The sequence below is a fragment of the Sabethes cyaneus genome, chromosome 1 (genome assembly GCF_943734655.1).
Source record: "Sabethes cyaneus chromosome 1, idSabCyanKW18_F2, whole genome shotgun sequence".
Classification (NCBI taxonomy): Eukaryota; Metazoa; Arthropoda; class Insecta; order Diptera; family Culicidae; genus Sabethes; species Sabethes cyaneus.
The window spans coordinates 3,595,648-3,617,493 of NC_071353.1; the positions used below are offsets into that span (position 1 = coordinate 3,595,648).

At 41.8% G+C, this 21,846-nt stretch overlaps 1 protein-coding gene across 1 annotated transcript in view; it reads left to right on the forward strand.

Moving 5' to 3' along the window:
- The window catches only part of LOC128732558 (uncharacterized), a 90,141-nt gene extending 76,016 nt beyond the window's left edge, over nucleotides 1-14,125 (forward strand). Inside the window, exons 7-10 of the mRNA XM_053825832.1 lie at nucleotides 4,720-4,747; nucleotides 12,812-12,896; nucleotides 12,993-13,199; nucleotides 13,929-14,125. Of these exons, the coding sequence (XP_053681807.1) occupies nucleotides 4,720-4,747; nucleotides 12,812-12,896; nucleotides 12,993-13,199; nucleotides 13,929-14,125 (517 nt within the window). The remainder of the gene's footprint in view (nucleotides 1-4,719; nucleotides 4,748-12,811; nucleotides 12,897-12,992; nucleotides 13,200-13,928) is intronic.
- The last annotated feature ends 7,721 nt before the right edge of the window (nucleotides 14,126-21,846 follow it).

Genomic DNA, 21,846 nt, shown 5'->3' on the forward strand with positions numbered 1-21,846 from the left:
TTTAAAAAAAATCTCTTGGTTTGTTTTTCGCCCCCCTTCCAGATACCCAACACCGGAAGGACAAAAACTTTATAAAATACACCGTTCAATTGGTTCTACCTTATTGGTTTTGGCCAATGACGGAGTGCAACTACGGGCAGTTTACCTAAGTTAAGCTTTTACTTTTTACTCCATACTTTTATGCAAGACAATCAATCAGCAAAGCAAAATGATACTTAAACTTTGCTAAGCCCATTCTACGGGGCAAAGAACAGATAAAGTTTATGAATCCTCAACAGTCGAATGTTCAATTTCTTTTCTTTTTACTTTTTATTTTTTGCTTTTCACCTTTTACTTTTTACTATTTATTTTTTATTTTGTTCTTTTTAGTTTTTACTTACTTTTACTTCATAATTTTCTAAGCATCTGGGGCGCTATATCTCTACATATTAGCGTTTGTAAGAGGAAATGCCTATCAACTTAGGGACTGGTGGCTTTTTGATCTTGATGTTTTACTTTTTGTCTGGCTGACAGATTGAAATGTTATGGAATTTAGAACAGTTTTTTAATTCTTTCCGACGTTTCAGCTTTATATTTAAGATTTTTTCAGGGATTGAATATTTTCCGTTCTTCGTCATTTGTCCGGTTGGTTTTTGCTGCACATCTGTCGTCAGTTAGACGTTTGAACTGTTTTCCTAATTGGAAGTAATTCGATAAACTATTTTCACATTGTAGCTTTCCACCTTCTATGGCATTCTAACAGTTAGAATACCATAGTATAATGGTCCAAAGGGGTGAAAAGTAAAACTTTTTTCCTACCGCCTTTTGCCTTCATTTCATCAATATAGTAACTTCGGAACTTTTATTCGTAAAAATACCCCCCATAGCCTTACTTACTTACTTTAGCAGCCGAGAGCCGAAGTGGCTCTCGCAGTATCAAGAATTTCTCTCCGTTATACTCGGTCCTGGGCTACCAATTCGTTGCGCGTCTTGACACACGCAAGTCGGCTTCAACCTGGCATCCTTGCGACGTGGCCGGCCCACCGTAGTCTCCCAACTTTCGCCAGGTGTACGATGGGAATCTCACCAAGCAGTGCCTGTAGCTCGTGATTCATACGCCTCCGCTACTCTCCGCTTTCCGTTTGTACTCCACCAAAAATAGTCCGCAACACCCGTCGTTCAAATACGGCTAGTGCACGTATGTCCTCCGTAAGCAAAGTTACTGTCTCAACTTCGTACAGGACTACCGGTCTGATTAGCGTTTTGTACATCGTCAGCTTTGTGCGGCGGCGCATGCTCCCAGATCGACGCATCTTGCGTCCCAAGGTTTCTAGTAATGATGTCGAGGCCGTCTGTGACTGCTAGGAGTTGGCTACTCTTGCTGAAGATCGTTCCTCTCGTTTCGATGCCCGGTCGCCGGATCACACCTTTAATAGCGATACTGAATAACATACAGGACAGTCCATCCCCTTGCCGCAACCCTCTGTGCGATTCGAAAGAACTCGAGAGTGTTCCCGAAACGCGCACGTAGCACATCACTCGTTCCAGACTAGCTTTGATCAGCCGCGTCAGTTTGTCCGGAAAACCATACTCGTGCGTTATCTGTCATAGCTGTTCTCGTTCAACTCTATCGTATGCTGCCCTGAAACCCACGAAAATATTATGCATGGACACGTTGTACTCTCGACATTTCTGGAGGATTTGTCGGAGAGTAAAAATTTCATCCGTAGTAGCACGGGCCCCCATAAAGCCCGCCTGATACTGCCCTGCGAATTCTTTTGCTATTGGGGATAGACGACGCAACAAAATCTGGGAGAGCACCTTGTAGGCGGCGTTGACCAACGTGATGCCGAGGTAATTACAGCAATCTAGCCGGTCGCCCTTTTTGTAGATGGCACAGACTACACCTTCCATCCACTCCTCCGGTAGTTTCTCCTCCTCCCAAATCCTACAAATTATCCAATCAAGTGCCGTTGCTAGCGGTTTTTGGCCATTTTTGGCCAGAATTCTGCCGAGAGTCGGTCCTTTCCGGCGGCTCTATTATTCTTCAGCTGACGAATTTCTCGCCGGATCTCTTCGAGATCGGGAGCCAGCACGCTGTTGTCGTTTGTAGGCACTCCGAGGTCTACTTCCATTGCGTCTCCTGCTGCTATATCGCCGTTGAGGTGCCCATCGAAATGACGACCACCTCGCGCTCGTTTGTGATTAGATCCCCTTCCTCGTCCCTTCACATATCAGGTTTAAGTTTAAGGCTTCACGCCCTTATGAGTTTGGTTCACTTTCTCGTAAAACTTTCGCGTGTCATTAGCATTTTGCCCAATACTAGCAAGCTCGTTCTCAGCTTGTTGGTCGCTCCACCGCTCTGGAGAAATCGGGCTTTCCCGCCACAGATCCTCCACACCTTCTCGCCTTTGCGACAGATCTCCTGCAGTGCCTCGATGCCAAACTTTCGGGGTTCTAACTGATCGAGCAGCACCCTGTCGCCACCAACGACATTTAGCGATCTGCAGTTCTAGGTACCAAGTTTCCATTCCATATCCTTGTTTCGTCGCCTTAGTCCATGCCGAATGTTCCGAGTAAGGTTTCCTTGATTCTTTTTAGCTTTTAGGGTTTAGGTAGGCAGCCGTACCAAGGCCTACGCTACCGAGTCTCGTGATGGGGCTGCCATCTTACAGTGTCGAGACACACTGTGCCTCCTTCTCTGTTGGTATACGACCTTAGTTTCCACCGGTTACCCGATCTCCGGTAATGTTGCTCGTATTCCGGATGGTACCACGGTTGCTGGATAAGAGGGTAAGGACCACTATGGCGTCTGTTTTACGCATTATCCAACCATCCAATGTCAATAATCCCCCGAAAATCTGAAAGTGTCAAAAGTTAGTCATTGCTTACTATGGTAAAAAAACAAAATTACCTTTTTTGTGTTGGAAAATGCAGACATAGTCTCTTTGGCAAAGTTGTAGAAAATATAATGGCAAATAAATTTGCTGAAGAAATGATATTTCTATCTCTATCGAGTGCAGAGATACAGAGCATTCTCTTCGCAAGTTTTATTTTAAAATAGTTTTTCGTACTTAGGTTTAGTTGGTTGCATTTTACAAGAACATATTGTTCTAGGCAATCTTGGAAAAACTTAACACACAACAGACCGCAAATCTCTACAACATTTACTTGCTAAGTTATCACATTTTCAAGCTTTATTTTTCCTTAGCTTAACGAGCTTATTGGATAAAATGGGGCAAGTGGATAACTGAAAGCAATGCTTTATCTTGAAGCTTAAGTCAAGTATGTACTAGAAATTTCTATAGGTGAAGCGTGTCCCCACCCACTCATATTATAGTACGGCGAGTATTTAAAGTTATTGTTATTTGTTAAAGTTATTTAAATCCTTAAACTAAAGACAAGTGACGAGGAACGGACAATATTCATTCCTTGAAAAGGACTTAAATACAAAGCCGAAACATCGGAAAGAATTAAAAAACTGTACTGAATTCCTTAAAAGACTGAAAATATTTTTGATATTAGTTTTCGCAAATTACTGACCTTACAAGAAAGATTTCCAATATTCTGATTAGTCTTGTTTCTTGTATAACCGGTACATACTGAATGTCGTTTCAGATGACTATTTAGCATCGTTTGCTTTCGTGTCTCGCTCGTTACAAAAACAGCCATTTTTCCGACAGCGGTTTAAGGCCATTTTGAATTCTCTCGAGCGCACTTAACAATTATTGGTTTTCTATTTTTATTTAATTTCTACTTATTGACCTTCTACTTCTCGATTTTCTACTTTTTGATTCTCTGTTTTTCGACCTTAGTTTTCTACTTTTGGCTTTCACCATTGTATAGTTTTCAGAGATAGCTGCCATGCGTGAAAACGATAGCAATTTATCCAATTTAAAACAAAAAAGGCCATAAAATGTTGAATAATCCCATAAATAACCGGGCAAGCAGAGCTAACTTTGATTTTATATATCCATTATCCGCCATTTATCACACCGTAGAAGCATTAAATTATCAAAACTCGATTTAATTTTTTGTTTCACCTAAAAATTTCAACATTTTCATCGGAAGCGCCATGCTGACCGTCCGATTCTCCGCTGGTTGGCTGTGCCCCGGTGTTGTTATTGCGAACCTGCTGCCAGCAACACGAATTCTCAATTTCAACTTTCACCTCCACCTGCGGATGACGGTCAGTTTCGACGGCCGCTTTTCCCTCCGGACAAAACGTGACAACCAGCAGCCGAGAACCGAACGCGGTGTCCACGGTAAACGCTGTCACGTTTTCCCCTCCCCCAGTAGTAATGATGCTGGTCCAGAATGAAGCGCCAACCGTGGACGAGTGGACCTTGTGTTCAGCTCTGCCGGAGTGAATCCGACCGTAAAAACTTCGATCAATTAATTACCGGCAAGTTTAAATTGTGATTGAAATAACTCCACACGGAACGGTCTTCGGCGAAATCCAGCGGCGGTGGTTTTTAATCTGATTGGATTTTTTCGGACTAGAAACCTACTGTGGAACCATTCCAAAGCATTGTCTATATGAATGATTTCCCATGGGTTCGTGGCTAGAGAGTTTCAAAAATGTTCGCAAAACTCGATGGATTCGTTCAATAGATGATAAAGAACCTTGTGTCTCCATTTTTGTCTAACTTCTCCATGTTTGCGTGAAAAGAAAAAAAATCGTTGCTTTCCAATCAAATCTAACGCTTTTTCCTTTCTCATTCTTTCACATTTACACAGCGATTGGATTGCAGCCATCACAAAAACGGTAAGCACTTTTCCTTTTGTATAGTTTTTTTTTTCTTTATTTCAACAGGCGACAAAAGCGGGAACGATCGGCGCAATATCCATCACAGTGAACGTCTCGGAAGCCGAACTAACCACAGAAGAACAATTGATGTATGGAATGAATTTTTCATCAGTGTACAATCAGATTTCCGCACATTGTTCCTGTTGGTCGCACTGCCACCAGCCTTCCCGCGAGAAATCGAATTTCACCGGATTCCGACGGGCTTTGCTTCGAATGCTGCTGACTCGAAGCAATCGAAATTTCGTTCGATGAGCATCCCAGCATCAGTTTGGCTATAGCAGGATCAGGCGGCAATGGAGCGCAAAGGATTTTCCCATCACTACTGACTGCCGACGTTACGCCGTTTCGGCCCGGCCGGCCGCTCGGTCGGAGGGAAATCGTTTGGAGATGATTTGAAATTTCCGAATACGTTGGAGCGAGGAAACGAGGTGGTCATGGTTCCTGCTCATTCAAAAATCATTTAGTGTCAAAAGAGCTTTATCAGCCATCGTTGGAATGCAATAAAAATGTCCTTGTGTCGGTGACACTGTGCCATGTGGTGATGACATTGCACGTTCACGATTGTTTGCTGGAAATAGGAAAGGCGAAGAAGTGAGATGTGATTTCTTTTCGGAATTCAATTTATAGCTTAGTTCTTCTACGACGTCAGCAGAAACTTTATACTCTGTGCATAGAAATCTCAACCCAAACGGATTACGGGATTTATAGAACCGAAAAGTATTTTCCGTACCTTGCAAGAGATTGTTGGAGCTTCATCATCATTTTAAAACTAATTAGATATACTTATGTTCGATAAAAAAAAAATATTTCCCACTAGCATGTATGTCCTAGTCAGAAACTATTTTCTTGGGAAGCAAAAACAAACCTTGATGAATCTGTTTGGTGTATTGTTTTAAGCTTGCTGAACCGCAAATATAAAATGAAAAACTCAGCTTGAAGAAATCGGAATTGCAAAGAATGTCGTTAAAAGCACCGACTTCGAACCGCCAGTGCAGCAGCACCTGTTTCCCGGTCGTTCCACGATGGAAAACTCAAACAAGAGCATAAAAGCAAGAAGCAAATCAACCGTGGCACTTGTATAATTCGCATGACTTCCGTTTCCCTCGTCACGGTGCAGTTGAGCTGATCGATCTGCAAATAGACGATATCTTTTGTTCAATCAGTCAGTGCAGTGCAGGGGTGGGGTGAGGCCGTGACAGAAGAAACAATTCCGCAGGTCAAATTAAGCGACGAATATCAACGAAAAGTGATTCCTGATTTGTTGTGACATTGCATTGTCTCCCATTTCTCACTGCGAAAATGTTTCGTTTCGATATTGGTAGGAGAAAGAAACCAGCAGCGTTGCTGTAGGGATGTTACTGATCGTTCTTTAATTTCGAATCTTTAAATTATTTTTGAGCATCACAATTGTCATTACTTGCCACGCTGACATCTTACAGCTATTAAGCTGTTAAACAGATAGCTTAGAGCTATCTGTCAACTGCAAACTTTCCGCGTTATTCACTGGAGCAAAATAATTCAGTGCGCACTCAATTATTGGGATTTATTTCAAAGGGCCATAGCAATTAACCTATTTCCTCCCAGCGTTGCGAAAACGCAACGCACTTTCATTCGTTTCTAGAGAAGGCCCGGTTGAAGATATCAACTTGTACCCTGAGAAACAAAGAAAGATTGGAAAAAAATCTAATCGACCTGTTTTTGCTCAAAGGTCAGATGTTACATGTAACATAATTACAGCTGTGACAAAACAACAGGTTTTGCTATTTTTCAGACAGTTAAGGAAAAATGCTCATAAAACTCGATTTTACCTCTATTAACGCCTAACCTATCACTCAGTGTTAGTAAGAATCGGTTGCTTGCCAAAAAAAGCTTTGTTTCCTAATTTTGATTATTTTTGTAATTTTCAGATAGGTTTGAAGCTTTGCGTTGCGAAAACGCAACGCTAGGAAGTAACGATATTCAAAATTTGCAACGGGAATATTTGTTTTCGTTCGTTCGCTGCGGTGTTTCATTTGATGTCGTCGCTTTTTAGTAAACAAATGTATGTAAATCTAATGTAAATCTAATCTTCGCTTATTTAAAATATCCAGAAAACATTATAAAAGTTTACATAACATAGAATTCGCTGCTTCAAACACTGATGGCAGATGGAGAAGCCGTTGTGATAAGAGCGTAATAAAATTGTTAAAGTACCTTTGCCCGGAATATCTGGAATATCCGGAATATCCGGAATATCTGGAGAAATTGAGTGATGGCAACGACAGTTTCATGGACCCAAATTTAATGTTACAACCTTTCCGGAACGTGTTGGTAGGCATTTAATCATCTGCGATGACATGCATTTAGCATTCAAACTGCATACTATGCGTCTAGTGCAAAGATGGTCTCCAACCCACATGTTTCGATATCTATCATAAAACATAACATGTAATACTCTAAGTCGTTCATTTAATCTTTATTAATGCTCAAAAACACAAAAAAAATCCCAAATTTGAGTTAACGGTAAAAAAGTATGAAGCATTTATTTGCATAATGATGAAGGTATGCAAAAACGGTATACCCTTAATGCCCAGCGTTGCGTTTTCGCAACGTAGCGTTGCGGGACACAGGGTCAAAATTAAAAATACATGTCAGCGGGTTTTTCTTAGTTGACCTAAAAGAGAATTTTCCTGAATGTTTCAACTTTCTATCCCTGCTGGGAAAAGTGTGGGGCTTAATGGGTTAATGTAGTTGCTACACTGTTTTCGAAGCAGATTTCAGCAAGCAGTGCTTGTTAACCCGATTTTTTTGCTAATGGCACGACACGATCAAAAGTCGCTGCTTAACTGAGAAAATATTTTCAGCAACTGACAGTTAATTAGATAGCGCCGGGAGTGGGCGTCGATTTTTTTGTCAATTTCTACAAAGTTTCGTTGGCATTACTCAACTAACAGCTGAAGCCTGAACTTCTTGAGCTGTGTATATTAAATATGCATATAAATAGCTGTAAATTGTCATACCTAATGATCTATAAATCAAATATCAATTTATATATATTTCTGAGAGTTTCTGAGGAAACAAACATAGAAATCAATTCCAAATCCTTTCCAATAAAATTGATTGAATTTTAAATATCAAATTTTTGACTTGGATATTTTTTAACAATTCTACTTGGCACCTTTCTACCTTTCTACTTGGCATTCTGCATTTCGTCATTCCGGAATAGACTTTTTATTTTTTGAGTTTCTTGCTTTCGACTTATCGATTTTTCTACTTTCGACTACCGGTTTAAGGTTATTAAATTTCGTATTTTTGACTTCTGTTTTTTTATTTTTCGACTTTCAAGTTTTTTTTATCATTAAATTTTTGACATTTCAACTTTTTAATTGTACAAATTTTCGACCATTTTGATTTTTTAATGTTTGAGCTTTTCTATTGTTTGACTACACAAATTTTCGACTTCAATATTCGGCATTAACTGTTTTCAACTTTTTGGCCTTCGATTTTTCGTCTTTTGATTTGATTTGATATTATTTTATGAATTATTTGACCTTTTAAGCTTATTTTTGTTGACTTCATCTTTTCGATTATTCGATTCTGCTGAGTTTCCACTTTTTTACATTTTAAATTTAGGACAACTGTAGGACGATACAACTTTTCGACTTTTAGGCTGACGACTTCGATTTTTCGATATATTCGATGACTTTTTACTATTGATTCTTTCTTCTTCGTATGACTCTGGCACGCTCAGGACGTAAACATTCCATTTTTAGGATCGAACGAACGTGCTACCTTCAACGGTTCCGCATGATACCTTCGCGGACGACTTCTACCTTCTTGACGCTAACCGTAGAGCTATGGCTTATATCCCTCAAGAGAGAAACTGCAAAATTTGATCACTTCATGGCCATGACCTGGACCTGGACCTGGACCTGGACCTGGACCTGGACCTGGACCTGGACCTGGACCTGGACCTGGACCTGGACCTGGACCTGGACCTGGACCTGGACCTGGACCTGGACCTGGACCTGGACCTGGACCTGGACCTGGACCTGGACCTGGACCTGGACCTGGACCTGGACCTGGACCTGGACCTGGACCTGGACCTGGACCTGGACCTGGACCTGGACCTGGACCTGGACCTGGACCTGGACCTGGACCTGGACCTGGATCTGGACCAATATTTAGATTTGGACCAATATTTAGATTTGGACCAATATTTAGATTTGGACCAATATTTAGATTTGGACCAATATTTAGATTTGGACCAATATTTAGATTTGGACCAATATTTAGATTTGGACCAATATTTAGATTTGGACCAATATTTAGATTTGGACCAATATTTAGATTTGGACCAATATTTAGATTTGGACCAATATTTAGATTTGGACCAATATTTAGATTTGGACCAATATTTAGATTTGGACCAATATTTAGATTTGGACCAATATTTAGATTTGGACCAATATTTAGATTTGGACCAATATTTAGATTTGGACCAATATTTAGATTTGGACCAATATTTAGATTTGGACCAATATTTAGATTTGGACCAATATTTGGATTTGGACCAATATTTGGATCTGGACCGAAATTTGGATCTAGCCCCGAAATTTGAATCTGAACCGAAATTTGGACTTGGATCAAAATTTGGACCTTGGCTTGAATTTAGACCTTATTGTGGACCCGAATTTGGACTTAAATGTGGGCGTGATTGGACCTGAATTTCGGTCAGAATTTGGACTAGAATTTGGACTTAATTTTAATCCTGGATTTTGACCTAAATTAGAGCCTAAAATTAGGGTTTGAATTTGAACCTGAATTTGGATCTGAATGTGGACCAAAATTTGGAACGGAATTTGTCTCGAAATTTGGACCAACATTTGGATCTGATTTTGAACCTAAATCTAAATTCACACCTCAATTTTTACCCAAATTTGGTTCTGAACTTGGGGCTGAGTTTAGAGCTCAATTTATACCTGAATTCGGACCCGATCCAAAACATGGATCTGAATTTGGACCTGTATTTGATTTTGGGCCTGAATTTAGACAGAAATTCCGACCCGAAATTGTACCTGAATTTGGACCGAAATGTGGACGTCTGTTTGAACCTAAAATTGGGCTCGAAATCAGGCTGGCATTTGGAACTGAATTTGAACCTGTCATTGAACCCAACCTTTTTGAACCTGGACCAAAACTTAGATCTGATTTGGACTTTTTTAAACCTGGACCTGAACATTGATTTTAATTTGGACTGTTTTGATGAATTTGAAACTGAACTTGAACCAGAAATTAGACCTGAATTTAAACTGGAAATTGGTCCTGAATTTAGATCGAAATTTGAACCCGAGTTTGGACCGAAATCTTCACCAGAATTTGAACCTGAACTTGGACCAAAATTTGTACTGGAATTTGGGCCAGAGTTTGAACCGAAATTTGAATCAGAATTTGAATCGTAAATTGGACCGAATTTATATTTGAATTTTGACCTGAAATTGGATCGGAATCAGGACCAGGACCATATGGAGCGAAATTTGGACCGTAATTTGGACCAGAATTTAGATCCGAAATTGGACCTGAATTCAGACCGGAACCTAAGCTTAGGTCTGAATTTGGACTTCAATTTGAGCCTGCAGTTGGGCCCGAAATTGGACCTGAATTTGAACTTGAAATTGGACCCGAAACAGGAATTAAACCTGAGTTTGGACCGAAATTTGAACGAGAATTTGGAGTTGAACTTGAACTTGCCTGAACCTGAATTTGAACCTACGGAATATGGACCGGAAATAATACCAAATAATATCTGGATCGAAATTTGGACCTAAATTTAAGCCGGAGTTTCTACAAACTCTGGTAGAAACTCCGGAGCTGCATTTGGACCGTAATTTGAACCTAAATTTCAACCTGAATTTGGACCGAAATTTATATCGGAATAAGGATCGAAATTTAGACCTGAATTTGAACCGAGATTTGGAGTGATGGAGACCCATGGTATTCACTTGCAATGAAACAAATGCTTTCGGCAAGGGAATGGACATTTTCGGTTCCTTATTGCCGAAAATAACAATTTTAGGTGTCCATGTTCGCCGGTCCGGCAGAACAAAGGACTGAAATCAGAGATCTCCACTGTTGACGGTTACCCGCCATAGCTTTCACTTGTCGCCTGGATGTCGTTAGCTAAGCTGCGTCGCCATGAGCCTCCGGGTCTGCCTCTTCTACGATGTCCTCGTTCCCTCCTTTCCTCAAGGTGTGTCCGATTCACTTCCATCTACGTTCACGAATTTCTGTGGCTATCGGCCGTTGATGACACCGACGATGGAGTTCCTCATTGGATATCCAGTTATCAGGCCACCAGGCATGAATGATGTATCGCAGGCACGGGTTAATACCTGAATACCTGCAGTTTTTGCGTTGTCTCCTCTGAGACGCACCACATTGCGCAGCATTACGGATTTAACGTTTGAATTGAAAATTCGGGTTTTCGTATATACAGTGATCTGGTTTGAGCGTCAAATGTTTCGCAGACCTTCAAAGGCACCCCTGGCCTTCCTAATTCGTTCCGTCCTAATTTTGGTTATATCAGTCTTGGTACCAGCATCGGGCGTTGTTTGGCTACCAAGTTATTGAAAAGCGTCTACCTGCTTAACTTGTTGTCCAGCTACGTTGAAGTTGGTGGGATTGTCAGTATTCACTACCATAGATCTAGTGTTTGCTATATTGACTGTAAGACCTTCTATAAGAAGAGCACCCAACTCTTCTAACTTGCTCTACATATCGTTCCGGCGTTGTGCGAGCAAGACAATGTCGTCGGCTAGGTCGATGTCATTTAGCTGCTCCATCGTTAGAGGATTTCAAGGCAATCCTTGATTTGGGCTACTGTCAATTGCTCCAACTAATATTTCATCCATAACGATGAGAAACAGAAGCGGTGATAAAATGCAGCCCTGTCTCATGCCAGCAGTAACCCTTATGGGGTCGGGCAAGACGCCATCGTGCAAGACCTTGCACGAGAACGCCTCGTACTGAACCCCGATGAGATGGACTAGCTTATCTGGAACTCCTCTACGCCTAAGTGCGCCCCAGATGTTTTCGTGGTTGAGTCGGTCGAACGCCTTTTCGAAGTCAACGAACACCAGCAGAAGAGAGTCCTGGAATTCGTTCATCTGCTCCAATATAATGCGGAGCCTTGTGATATGGTCTACACATGATCGGCCAGCACGGAATCCGGCTTGCTGCCGCCAAAAGTATAGGAGAAGCAAAAGCATCAGATGTACCACGAACGACTTTGGTCTAGAGCTCAGCATTCAGTAAAATCATTGGAACTGGTTAGGCAAGACGGTATTTTGGTAAGAGATATATCTTAGACACGAAACTGACAAAGCGAATTTGTGAATGAAAAAGAACGGTCCACTTGATGAGTTACCAAAATAAGCGTCAATCGTTGCTACAACATAGTTCCGAAAAAAGTGACTGCAACTGGCTGATAACAGCAATAGCCGGAACACGTGTGGCAGTAGCAGGTGGTTTCAAGCTCACGCGAATGTTATGTGGAATTCAGAAAGAATTTTCGCAGTTTACCAATTGCTAGCAAGAAAAAATAAACAATCCTGACACCGCTTCTGGCACGATCGAAAACGAAAAAAAACATCACATTCACTGTGAAAATATTTGTTGTCTAACTTCTTCTTTTCCTGTTTCCCTTATCGCTTTGATGTACTCTTGACATTGCAGTAGTGGACTAGTGCGGTAAAGCTTCATTGTGAGAAAATGTTCGGCTTTTATTTTCCTCGATTGGAGCAGCTGAGTTCAACTCAAAAGAAACTCGAAATCAAAAGCTTTATAAAAGTTGGTATTGTTCTGAACTGTATTGCTCCCAGTTGAAAGACGACTTCAATCGTTCGCTACACCGATTAAGGTTTATCGTTCGTTGCACCAGTACAGCTTTGATATGTTATTTCAAACACTAAGGAACTTTTTTAGAGTAATTTGATGAAAAAATAATAATAAATTTCATGTTGTTTCTTTTTATTCCGGAACTAGCTTCCTCCCCCGCCACAAATTGAGCTGGTTGTCGATAAACCACATCTGATGGGTGTCCTGCGAAGACCAATCGTCCGGATACGACGTAAGTAGCCACTCTGCTCCTTCTGACAGCATTTGAAAACCTTCATTTTTTATCTCGATGGCTAAATTAAATATTATCGTTTCATCTCTCTCGCAGCGGCTACCAGTTCCGAGGTGTCGGCCCGGCGGAAAAATCGCACCAGCATCGAAAACAACACGACCAAGGTTAACAGCGAAGCGGCGGTGGCAATCATCAAGAAAAACACCCAGGAGAACTCCGAGCCGAAAGGTTCCCTGGCTTGCGCCCTACCCTGGGGCCACGGCTGGGGCTGGTCTACGCTGCCGAACGGCATCTGGAGTGGAGGTGAGTAATTTCATTCAGAACCATCCAAATGAGCCGAAATGAGTCAGTCCCTCCTCCCGAGTAGGATGAACAACATTCCGCTGGTAGACTTCATGCCGATTAGGGACACTGCTGTCAAGCTGTCGAGGGAACCCAAAAGCGAAGGGAATAAATATTGCTTTAGATAATCAGACTAACTGTGAAAAATAAGTAGTGGTTATTCACTGCTGGCTGAGCGCCATTCGTTCCAACTAGACAGTTCGTTTCGAAATGCGTCACGCGAGAGATGCTTTGTTTATTTTCGGGCAGCAGCTTTCTGTTTTTCTATCATTATTCGTTTTATGATAGGGTTTTTCATCGGATTGAATGATAAAATCAGACTCTTTCTGTTGTATTGACGGAACAATATGCATAACATGAATAAACGAGATAGAGTATTTGAATAGCAGAACAATATAATGTAAATCAACCATTTACTGGATGATTTGTGTAGGAAAAAATGTTCGCCAGCGGTTTCTTGCTTTTTCGAATACTTAAACTATAATACTATGTGCCTATAAATACATTTTGGCTTAAGGAGAAATAAGTCGTTATTAATCCTGTAAATTTCCAAAGCAGAGTCCCTGCTTTGAACCCAAAAATTGCTTCCGAAAATGGGCTTTCCGACGAAAAGCTAATGACTGCTCATTTCCCCTTAATAAATTGCTCTAGTAAACTAATTGATCCTTTTACTTTCGCCACTCATCTCAGCTCTCACCTGGTCCCAGTGTGAGGATTCGATCACACTGCACGCCCTGCCGACGACTCACTGCACAAACATGATTGAGGCACCGTGCGCCGGCGGAATTTACCACACCGACATCAGCCCGTTCGATTTTCACGGAATCGAAGATGTGGGCGGTGAGGACTTTGACTACGCTATGGACTGCGGGGATTTCATTTTCTAAATCGGCTAAATCGCTAGTCAACAAACCCCGGCGCAAGTTGGTTTTCTCCGTCCATCCAAGTGCTGCGACCATCAGTTTTCGCGGGCGGAGAAATCAATAGTGGAAACCACGAGATTGATTCAAGTTTTTTACATCTTGTAAGCGCATTCACTACCCGAAATGATCTAACACGAATTCCATCAATATGATACTAATCCGGATGCCACAAAACACAGCCCAAAAGACGATTCTTCAATAAGAAGGATGCCACGAGACTACATCTCCTTTGATGCAGTTTTATAAACGAATTAATTTAGGTGAGTAAATTGAACCAGATATTAAAATATGTGTGTAAATAGTAGAAGAAGGATGACACAAGGAAGGGAAGGATACATTTTTCGCTTGGATAAACTTGTACAAAGATTGTGTGTGTGTGTGTGTGTTTTTTTTACGTAAGGAAACGCTCTATGCCAGGCACACTAATGATGTATGTGGCACAGAGTGGGACTCTCAAAACCTCACGGACGTCTGACCTTAACCCCTCCGAAACTACCATTAAGTATTACTTCCGGGGGAGGCTGTGTTTGTACACTACTCCGTACACCTGTCGAGACTTGAACCGATCCGGAGATGGCGACCGTCATAACGTCCACTCCTTAACAGCCACCCTCGTAGGGTTTCTTGTGGGGCTCAGCACTGCTTCGTCGAGTTGGCCACTGCACTTCCACTTCACCTGTCGAGACACGAACCGTTCCAAGGATAGCGACCAACATAACATGTAGCACCTCAAGGCCGCCATCGTAGTGCTTCGTCGTAGGGTAAAGTAGTGCAGAACGCACCACTTAAGCACAACATCATTTTGCAGAGTAACGGTGTGTTTGTTCCACGTTTTTCAACTTCTAGAAGACTTCGGGATCCTTTTTTCATTTACTCCTGGTGAAATTTCCTAACAAAAACCGGTATTTTTTTGTTATTTTTGGCGATTTTTAGCAAAACCCATGGACAAAGTGAACCAAGTTGCCTAGCCAGGCGTTAAACGCAATCAGCAAATTTACATATAATCACGTGTTGTATAAACTCCTAAAAACTGGCTTCAAAAATGGCGGAAGCGTTTGTTTTTGCTTACTTACTTATGTGTCCATGTCCGCCGGTCCGGCGGAACAAAGGGATGAAATCAGAGATCTCCACTGCTGACGGTTACCCGCCATGGCTTTTACCTGTCGCCAGGACAGGTTCTCGTCTATAGCCCGGATGTCGTTGGCTAAGCTCCGTCGCCATGAGCCTCTGGGTCTACCTCTTCTACGCTGTCCTTGTGGATTCCAGTCGAGTGCTTCTCTGCAAACCTCGTTCGCTCCTTTCCTCAAGGTGTGTCCGATCCACTTCCACCTACGTTCACGAATTTCTGTGGCTATCGGCCGTTGATGACACCGACGATGGAGTTCTTCATTGGATATCTAGTTATCAGGCCACCAGGCACGAATGATGTATCGCAGGCACCGGTTAATGAATACCTGCAGTTTTTGCGTTGTCTCCGCTGAGACGCACCACGTTTCGCAGGCATACAGCAGTACGGATTTAACGTTTGAATTAAAGATTCGGGTTTTTGAACGTAGAGTGATCTGGTTTGAGCACCAAATGTTTCGCAGACCTGCAAAGGCACCCCTGACCTTCCTGATCCGTGTGGCTATATCAGGCTTGGTACCACCATCGGACGTTGTTCGGCTACCAAGATATTGAAAGGCGTCTACCTGCTCAACTTGTTGTCCCGCTACTGTGAAGTTGGTGGAATTGTCAGTGTTCACTACCATAGACTTAGTTTTCGCTACATTGACGGTGAGACCTGCTGCCTGGGAGCTCTCGGAGAGGTCGTCTAACTTGCTATCCCAAGAAACAATGTGAGTTTTATTGTACTCCTATGGTGATCTTCAAGACCAATTTTGGTCTTAAATGCCATCATAAGAGTGTAATAAAACCCAAATTGTTACTTGGGATGCATATCGTTTCGGCGTTGTGCGAGCAAGACAATGTCGTCGGCTAGGTCGAGGTCATTTAGCTGCTCCATCGTTAGAGGATTCCAAGGCAATCCTCGATTTGGTCTACTGTCAATTGCTCCAACTAATATCTCATCCATAACGATGAGAAACAGAAGCGGTGATAAAATGCAGCCCTGTCTCACGCCAGCAGTAACCCTTATGAGGTCGGACAAGACGCCGTCGTGCAAAACCTTGCACGAGAACGCCTCGTACTGAGCCTCGGGGAGATGGACTAGCTTATCTGGAACTCCTCTACGCCTAAGTGCGCCCCAGATGTTTTCGTGATTGAGTCGGTCGAACGCCTTTTCGAAGTCAACGAACACCAGCAGAAGAGAGTCCTGGAATTCGTTGATCTGCTCCGATATAATGCGGAGCGTTGTGATATGGTCTACACATGATCGGCCAGCACAGAATCCAGCTTGCTGCCGCCGAAGAGTAGCGTCGATCTTCTCCTGGATCCGGTTGAGGATTACCTTAAAGTACTCTGAGAGTAATACAGAGCAACGTGATGCCACGTCAGTTACCGCATTCAATTAGGTCTCCTTTCTTAGGGACTTTGACCAATATGCCCTGCATCCAGTCCACCGGAAAAGTTGCGGTTTCCCAGATATTGCTGAAAAGCTGATGCATCATCTGGCCTGACAAAGATAGGTCAGCTTTGAACATTTCGGCTGAAATACGATCTATTCCTGGGGCTCTATTGGATTTCATACTCTTGATGGCTGCTACAATTTCATTCAGCGATGGCTCCTCCGAGTTAACGCGATTGATTCGACGAACTGTAGGCGTCATACGCTACTGGTTTTGTTGGTCTCTGACATTTGAAACTCGGAAGAGTTGTTCAAAATGTTCAGTCCATCGCTTAAGCTATTCTGTACGGTCAGTCAATCTGTCCTTCAGCGGCATCTTTGTATTCATCCTGACACCACTAAGACGGTGAGAAATATCGTACAACAAACGGATATCACCATTGGCGGCGGCGGTTTCTCCTTGTTCGGCTAGGGAGTTAGTCCAGGTCCTCTTGCCCCGCCTACAAGCACGTTTAACAGCCCTCTCCAGTTAGGCGTATCGTTGACGGGCAGCTGTCTTAGCCGATCTGGTCCGCGCTCGCTCAATGCCGGCTTTCGCCTCTCTCCGCTCGTCGATCTTCCTCTAAGTTTCATCCGAAATCCACTCCCTCCGCCTGCTGCGCGCTTTGCCGAGGGTTTCATCACTGGTCGTGATGAAAACGTTCTTGATGCCGGTCCAATGCTCTTCGACGGTTCCACCAGGTGACAACTCCGAGGCTCGAGATTCAAGTTGTTCGATAAAGGCCCTTTTCACCTCAGAATTCTCCAATCGGCGGACGTCGTAGCGGCATCCAACTTTTTCCTCCCGTCGTTGGACACGTGCGACGCGCAGACGTATCTCAGCGATAACAAGATGATGGTCGGATAATAGCGATATCGCTCATCGCTTCCACCATGGACTGCAAAAGCAGTTTTTGTGCTGTATCGCAGTGATTCAAGTTTATTTGCGTCACCGGCACTGTGATCTAGCAGCCGTCGCCTCCTTAGAGGCCAGACATCTCGGTTATTGCCTTCTGACAGATCAGGCATTTCGGTGGCTTCCTACAGTAATGAGCTTTATGACCATCTTCACCGCACCTTCTGCATAATTTGCTCTTATCAGGCCTTTTGCGATTTCTTGCAATATAGCCGAACTCTCGGCACTTGAAGCATACTTCCGCTTGCTTTAAGATACTCAACGGACATACCGACCAGCCCACTTTGATTTTTCCAGTCTACAGTGCCTTGTTGGCTGCTTCAATAGGAAGTTTTAGTGAAGCTACTTGCGTTCCATGAGGTCCCTTTCTTATGCGGATGGTCATTCGGACATCCCCCAACTCGCATTGCTCCTTCAAGGCTAGTCTGATTTGAATAATTCTCGCTGAAACGGGGCCACTACTGACACGAGGTCTTCAAATATTGGAACTTTTGCACTTTTAATACCTCGAAATAGTGGGCGGCCATCTTGGATTTGGTCGCCATATTGGATTTTATCAAAAATCGCCGTTTTCACCATGAGCCCCCAACCGATTATCATTTTAAGACCACCATTGGAAAGCTGAGAAAAAATGCTACAAGAAACATTCATAAAATTAGGTGTGCTATGGCATTAACTGAATAAATCAACCAGTTATTTGTAGCAAGGTTCTCAATTTTCGAAAGCAAGATAGTAAGATATACAACCAGTTATTTGTAGCAAGATCTTCCATTATAATATAATATTATGAGAGTTGTAAACCTTGATACAGATAATTAATTGTTTCGTTTATGCCACTACACATCTATTTTGATGAATGCTTCTTATAGCTTATTATATAGCTTATTCTTTTTTCTTAGCTTTCCGATGGTGGTCTTGAAATTAAAATCGGTTGGGGGGATCATGGCGAAAACAGCGATTTTTTGATAAAATCCAACATGGCGGCCAAATCCAAAATGGCCGCCAAAAATCTTTTACTTCATTTGAAAGCTTTGTTCTTCTGCTTCACAGAACCGGGTCATTTGCTAACGGGTGACAACTAAAATTTTGGAGTTTTTTTCTCAAGATGTCAAAAAAGACAAAGATACATGAAGAAGATCTGATTTACCGAAATTAAAGATACATTATCCATTATTGAAACAAAATTAGTATACATTTGAAAACGGTCCATAATCGGCTGTTCGGCGAAGCTTTCGTTCGAAACAGGACCCAAGTAACAATTTGGGTTTTATTACACTCTTATGATGGCATTTAAGACCAAAATTGGTCTTAAAGACCACCATAAGAATACAATAAAACTGACATTGTTGCTTGGGGAGCGTTGTACGGCCGTCATGTCAACTTTGCGAATGTATCTCTTGATTCTACCAATCAACTGTTTGCAATTCGTGGCTCTCTAGTTATTTTTGTTCACCAAGAAACTCAAAATCCCGAAGAATTCTTCGATTGGGCGTACTGAGACAGATTTTTCGGGTCGTGGTTTTTGGGTAAAAATGGGATCAAATGGGTATTCAGGAACGATTGTGTTTTTTGGCGTAATGCGATGATGCTCTATCCGGCCAAAACAGAGAGAGAGAGAGAGAGAGAGAGAGAGAGAGAGAAAGAGAGATAATACATACATACTCTCATTTCTCTCTGAGCTCGCTTGTTGTTGAGCATAAGGACCGCGAAAAAAAAATCCAAAATTTTAGTTGCCACCCGTTAGCCTTTCAATTGGTTAGATCAGTGGTGCCCAGGCATAGGCATAGTGCGGGCCAAATCAGTTCGCCCATGAATGCCGCGGGCCGCAATAATCTCTGACCATTCTTGTGCATAACAAAATGTAAAAATGCGACAGCAAAAAACATTTTCTAGGAATCGGCACAAGATTTAAACCGGAAAGCATTCAGATTCACAACATGCACGAGGCATTACGACTAAATTCAGGGACTCCTATGTCATCAAAAAATTTTCTCATAAGTCCACCATCTTTCAGATCAGTCCGCGGGCCGCATGGATAATCTCGAAGGCCCGCGGGCCGCAGTTTGGCCATCACTGGGTTAGATCAAATGAAGTCCAAAAATGAATCTTGATGAAGTTGCAACCAATTAAAAGGTGTTAGAAACCAACAGTCCTGAGTGCAGCATCTGCAGATCTTGAAGTCATTGGTTCTGGTCCTTTTTTCCACACGCCTAATGAAAATTAGAATTAGATATACGTGTTTTTCTATAGAAAAGCTGTTCTTTTCAGCTGAGGATACCAATTTCTATGCACTTTTGATGTCATTTTAATACATTGTCAGTAAAGTTTCAATTTTCAGTCCCTCAAGTGTGAGCTGCAGGAAAACTTCCTTTTATTCCGTGTTAGTTCATGTGAGATGGGAGCAAAATGACGATAAAAACTTCCCACGCCTTAGTGGCAACTCGCCTTGGCAATAGCAGCGGAGGCTAACATCCTTAGACGTACGTTTTCTCGTACGTGCTTCCGCGTTCGGTGAGACTCAGTAACGTACGGCTAGCACACATCAGTATCAAGTTCTGGAAACTATCCTTCAGCTATGTTTCCACACACGATTTCGCATCGTGCATTTCCGGGCGTTTGGTTTTCTTCCAGCACGTCGTCTTATTCTACATTCTTACAAACTTACCAGCCAGCGCAAAAGTGAATTGGAGTGCGATGGTATCACGAGCTAATAGGATCAAGTTGACGTCAAGCGTTTCAGTTTTTTTTCCTCGCTGCTTTGCTTTCCCACTAATTACGACAGCTAATGAATTTTATCCTGTAGCATACCATTTGTTATTATCAAACAAGATTAACAATCGAACACCGTTTGGCATCAGAGAAATACCCGGGGGGCCTTGAAAGCAAAATAATTACCCTAATTTTATTACGCTGTTCATTAATTCTGAATCGAAGAACTAAATAAATTTCTCATCAATCAACTGTTTACTTTATCTTTCGCAGAATCCCTTAGCAACTCATCCACCGAGTATAACATAGAATATTTCGTGTAGTCAAAATGATAAACTGTCAAAACCCCCACCCATAGGCGTATGCTTAACGTAAGTAACGTCGTGATGCAATAGCAGAAACGTATGCATGTTTTAGCAAAACAACTTCTGTGTTAGTGCGTTAATCCACAAACAAATCAGGTTCAAGGTGTAGCACCAGATAGAACCGGCAGTCATCAACAATCGGAACCCAAATAAGGCGCACACACCCGTGAGTATCTAGTACTTGCTAAGATAAATAGATCGGTGTTTTTATATACTTTAAAATGAATACCAAAAAAAATCAACTAACCATGATCGATGTAGATGTTAACCTTACACTACCGAAACAAACTATTGATAGTGTAATTTGCGGTGTACCATTTTTTCTGGCTGGAATTATTCTAAAAAGAATACGAATATTTACTGTTTGAATCAACCGTTACACGAAATTGATAGAACATTTAACGGTAATTCGGGTTGGTAAGCAAATAATCGTCACGATGTTATTGTTTTTATTGTGATTTTCCATTGATAAAGAGATGATAAAATAACGTATTGCCTTCCCGCGTGACAAGAAAAAAAACTGTTAAGATATTTTTACCAATATTCCGACGCCAATGAACGCGTTACAAGCTAAACAACAGAAGCACACTTTAAGTCGATTTGAAGGATTTTAAAATCAAAATTAGTCGTAAACAACGGATTGAATCCGGACCTTTTCTTTCTACCGAATCTCGTTGTTTGTAGATCTTTTTTATATTTATAAATATATACTACTCCGTTCGACCTCCAACGAGTGATGTAAATTTTAAACACTTGTTTTGCACCCTTTAATAGAGTTTATGAAAATCAACAAAAAATTGGACACCTAGCTAAGACTTTTGTTCAACGACGAAGAAAAAAATTAACGAAACAAGCAACACATAAATAAAGAAATTGAGGTAAAGCTTAATTCTACATTAACACTAAAAAACCAATTCACGAAAGGAAACTTTTGGAAAAGTGTATAAAAGCTATAAAGATCTGCGCGATTTTCGATCAACGGCGAAGGAAGTATATTTAAATAATCTTAGAACGTAGTGTTAAACAATAAACGAAACAAGACATAGAGACTGTATCTACTAACAAAAAAAATAATTAGGCAATTCCTTACTAATTTAGGTCACCATTTCTCTATCTTAACGAAAGCAAAATTTGTTCCAAACCTTCCTCT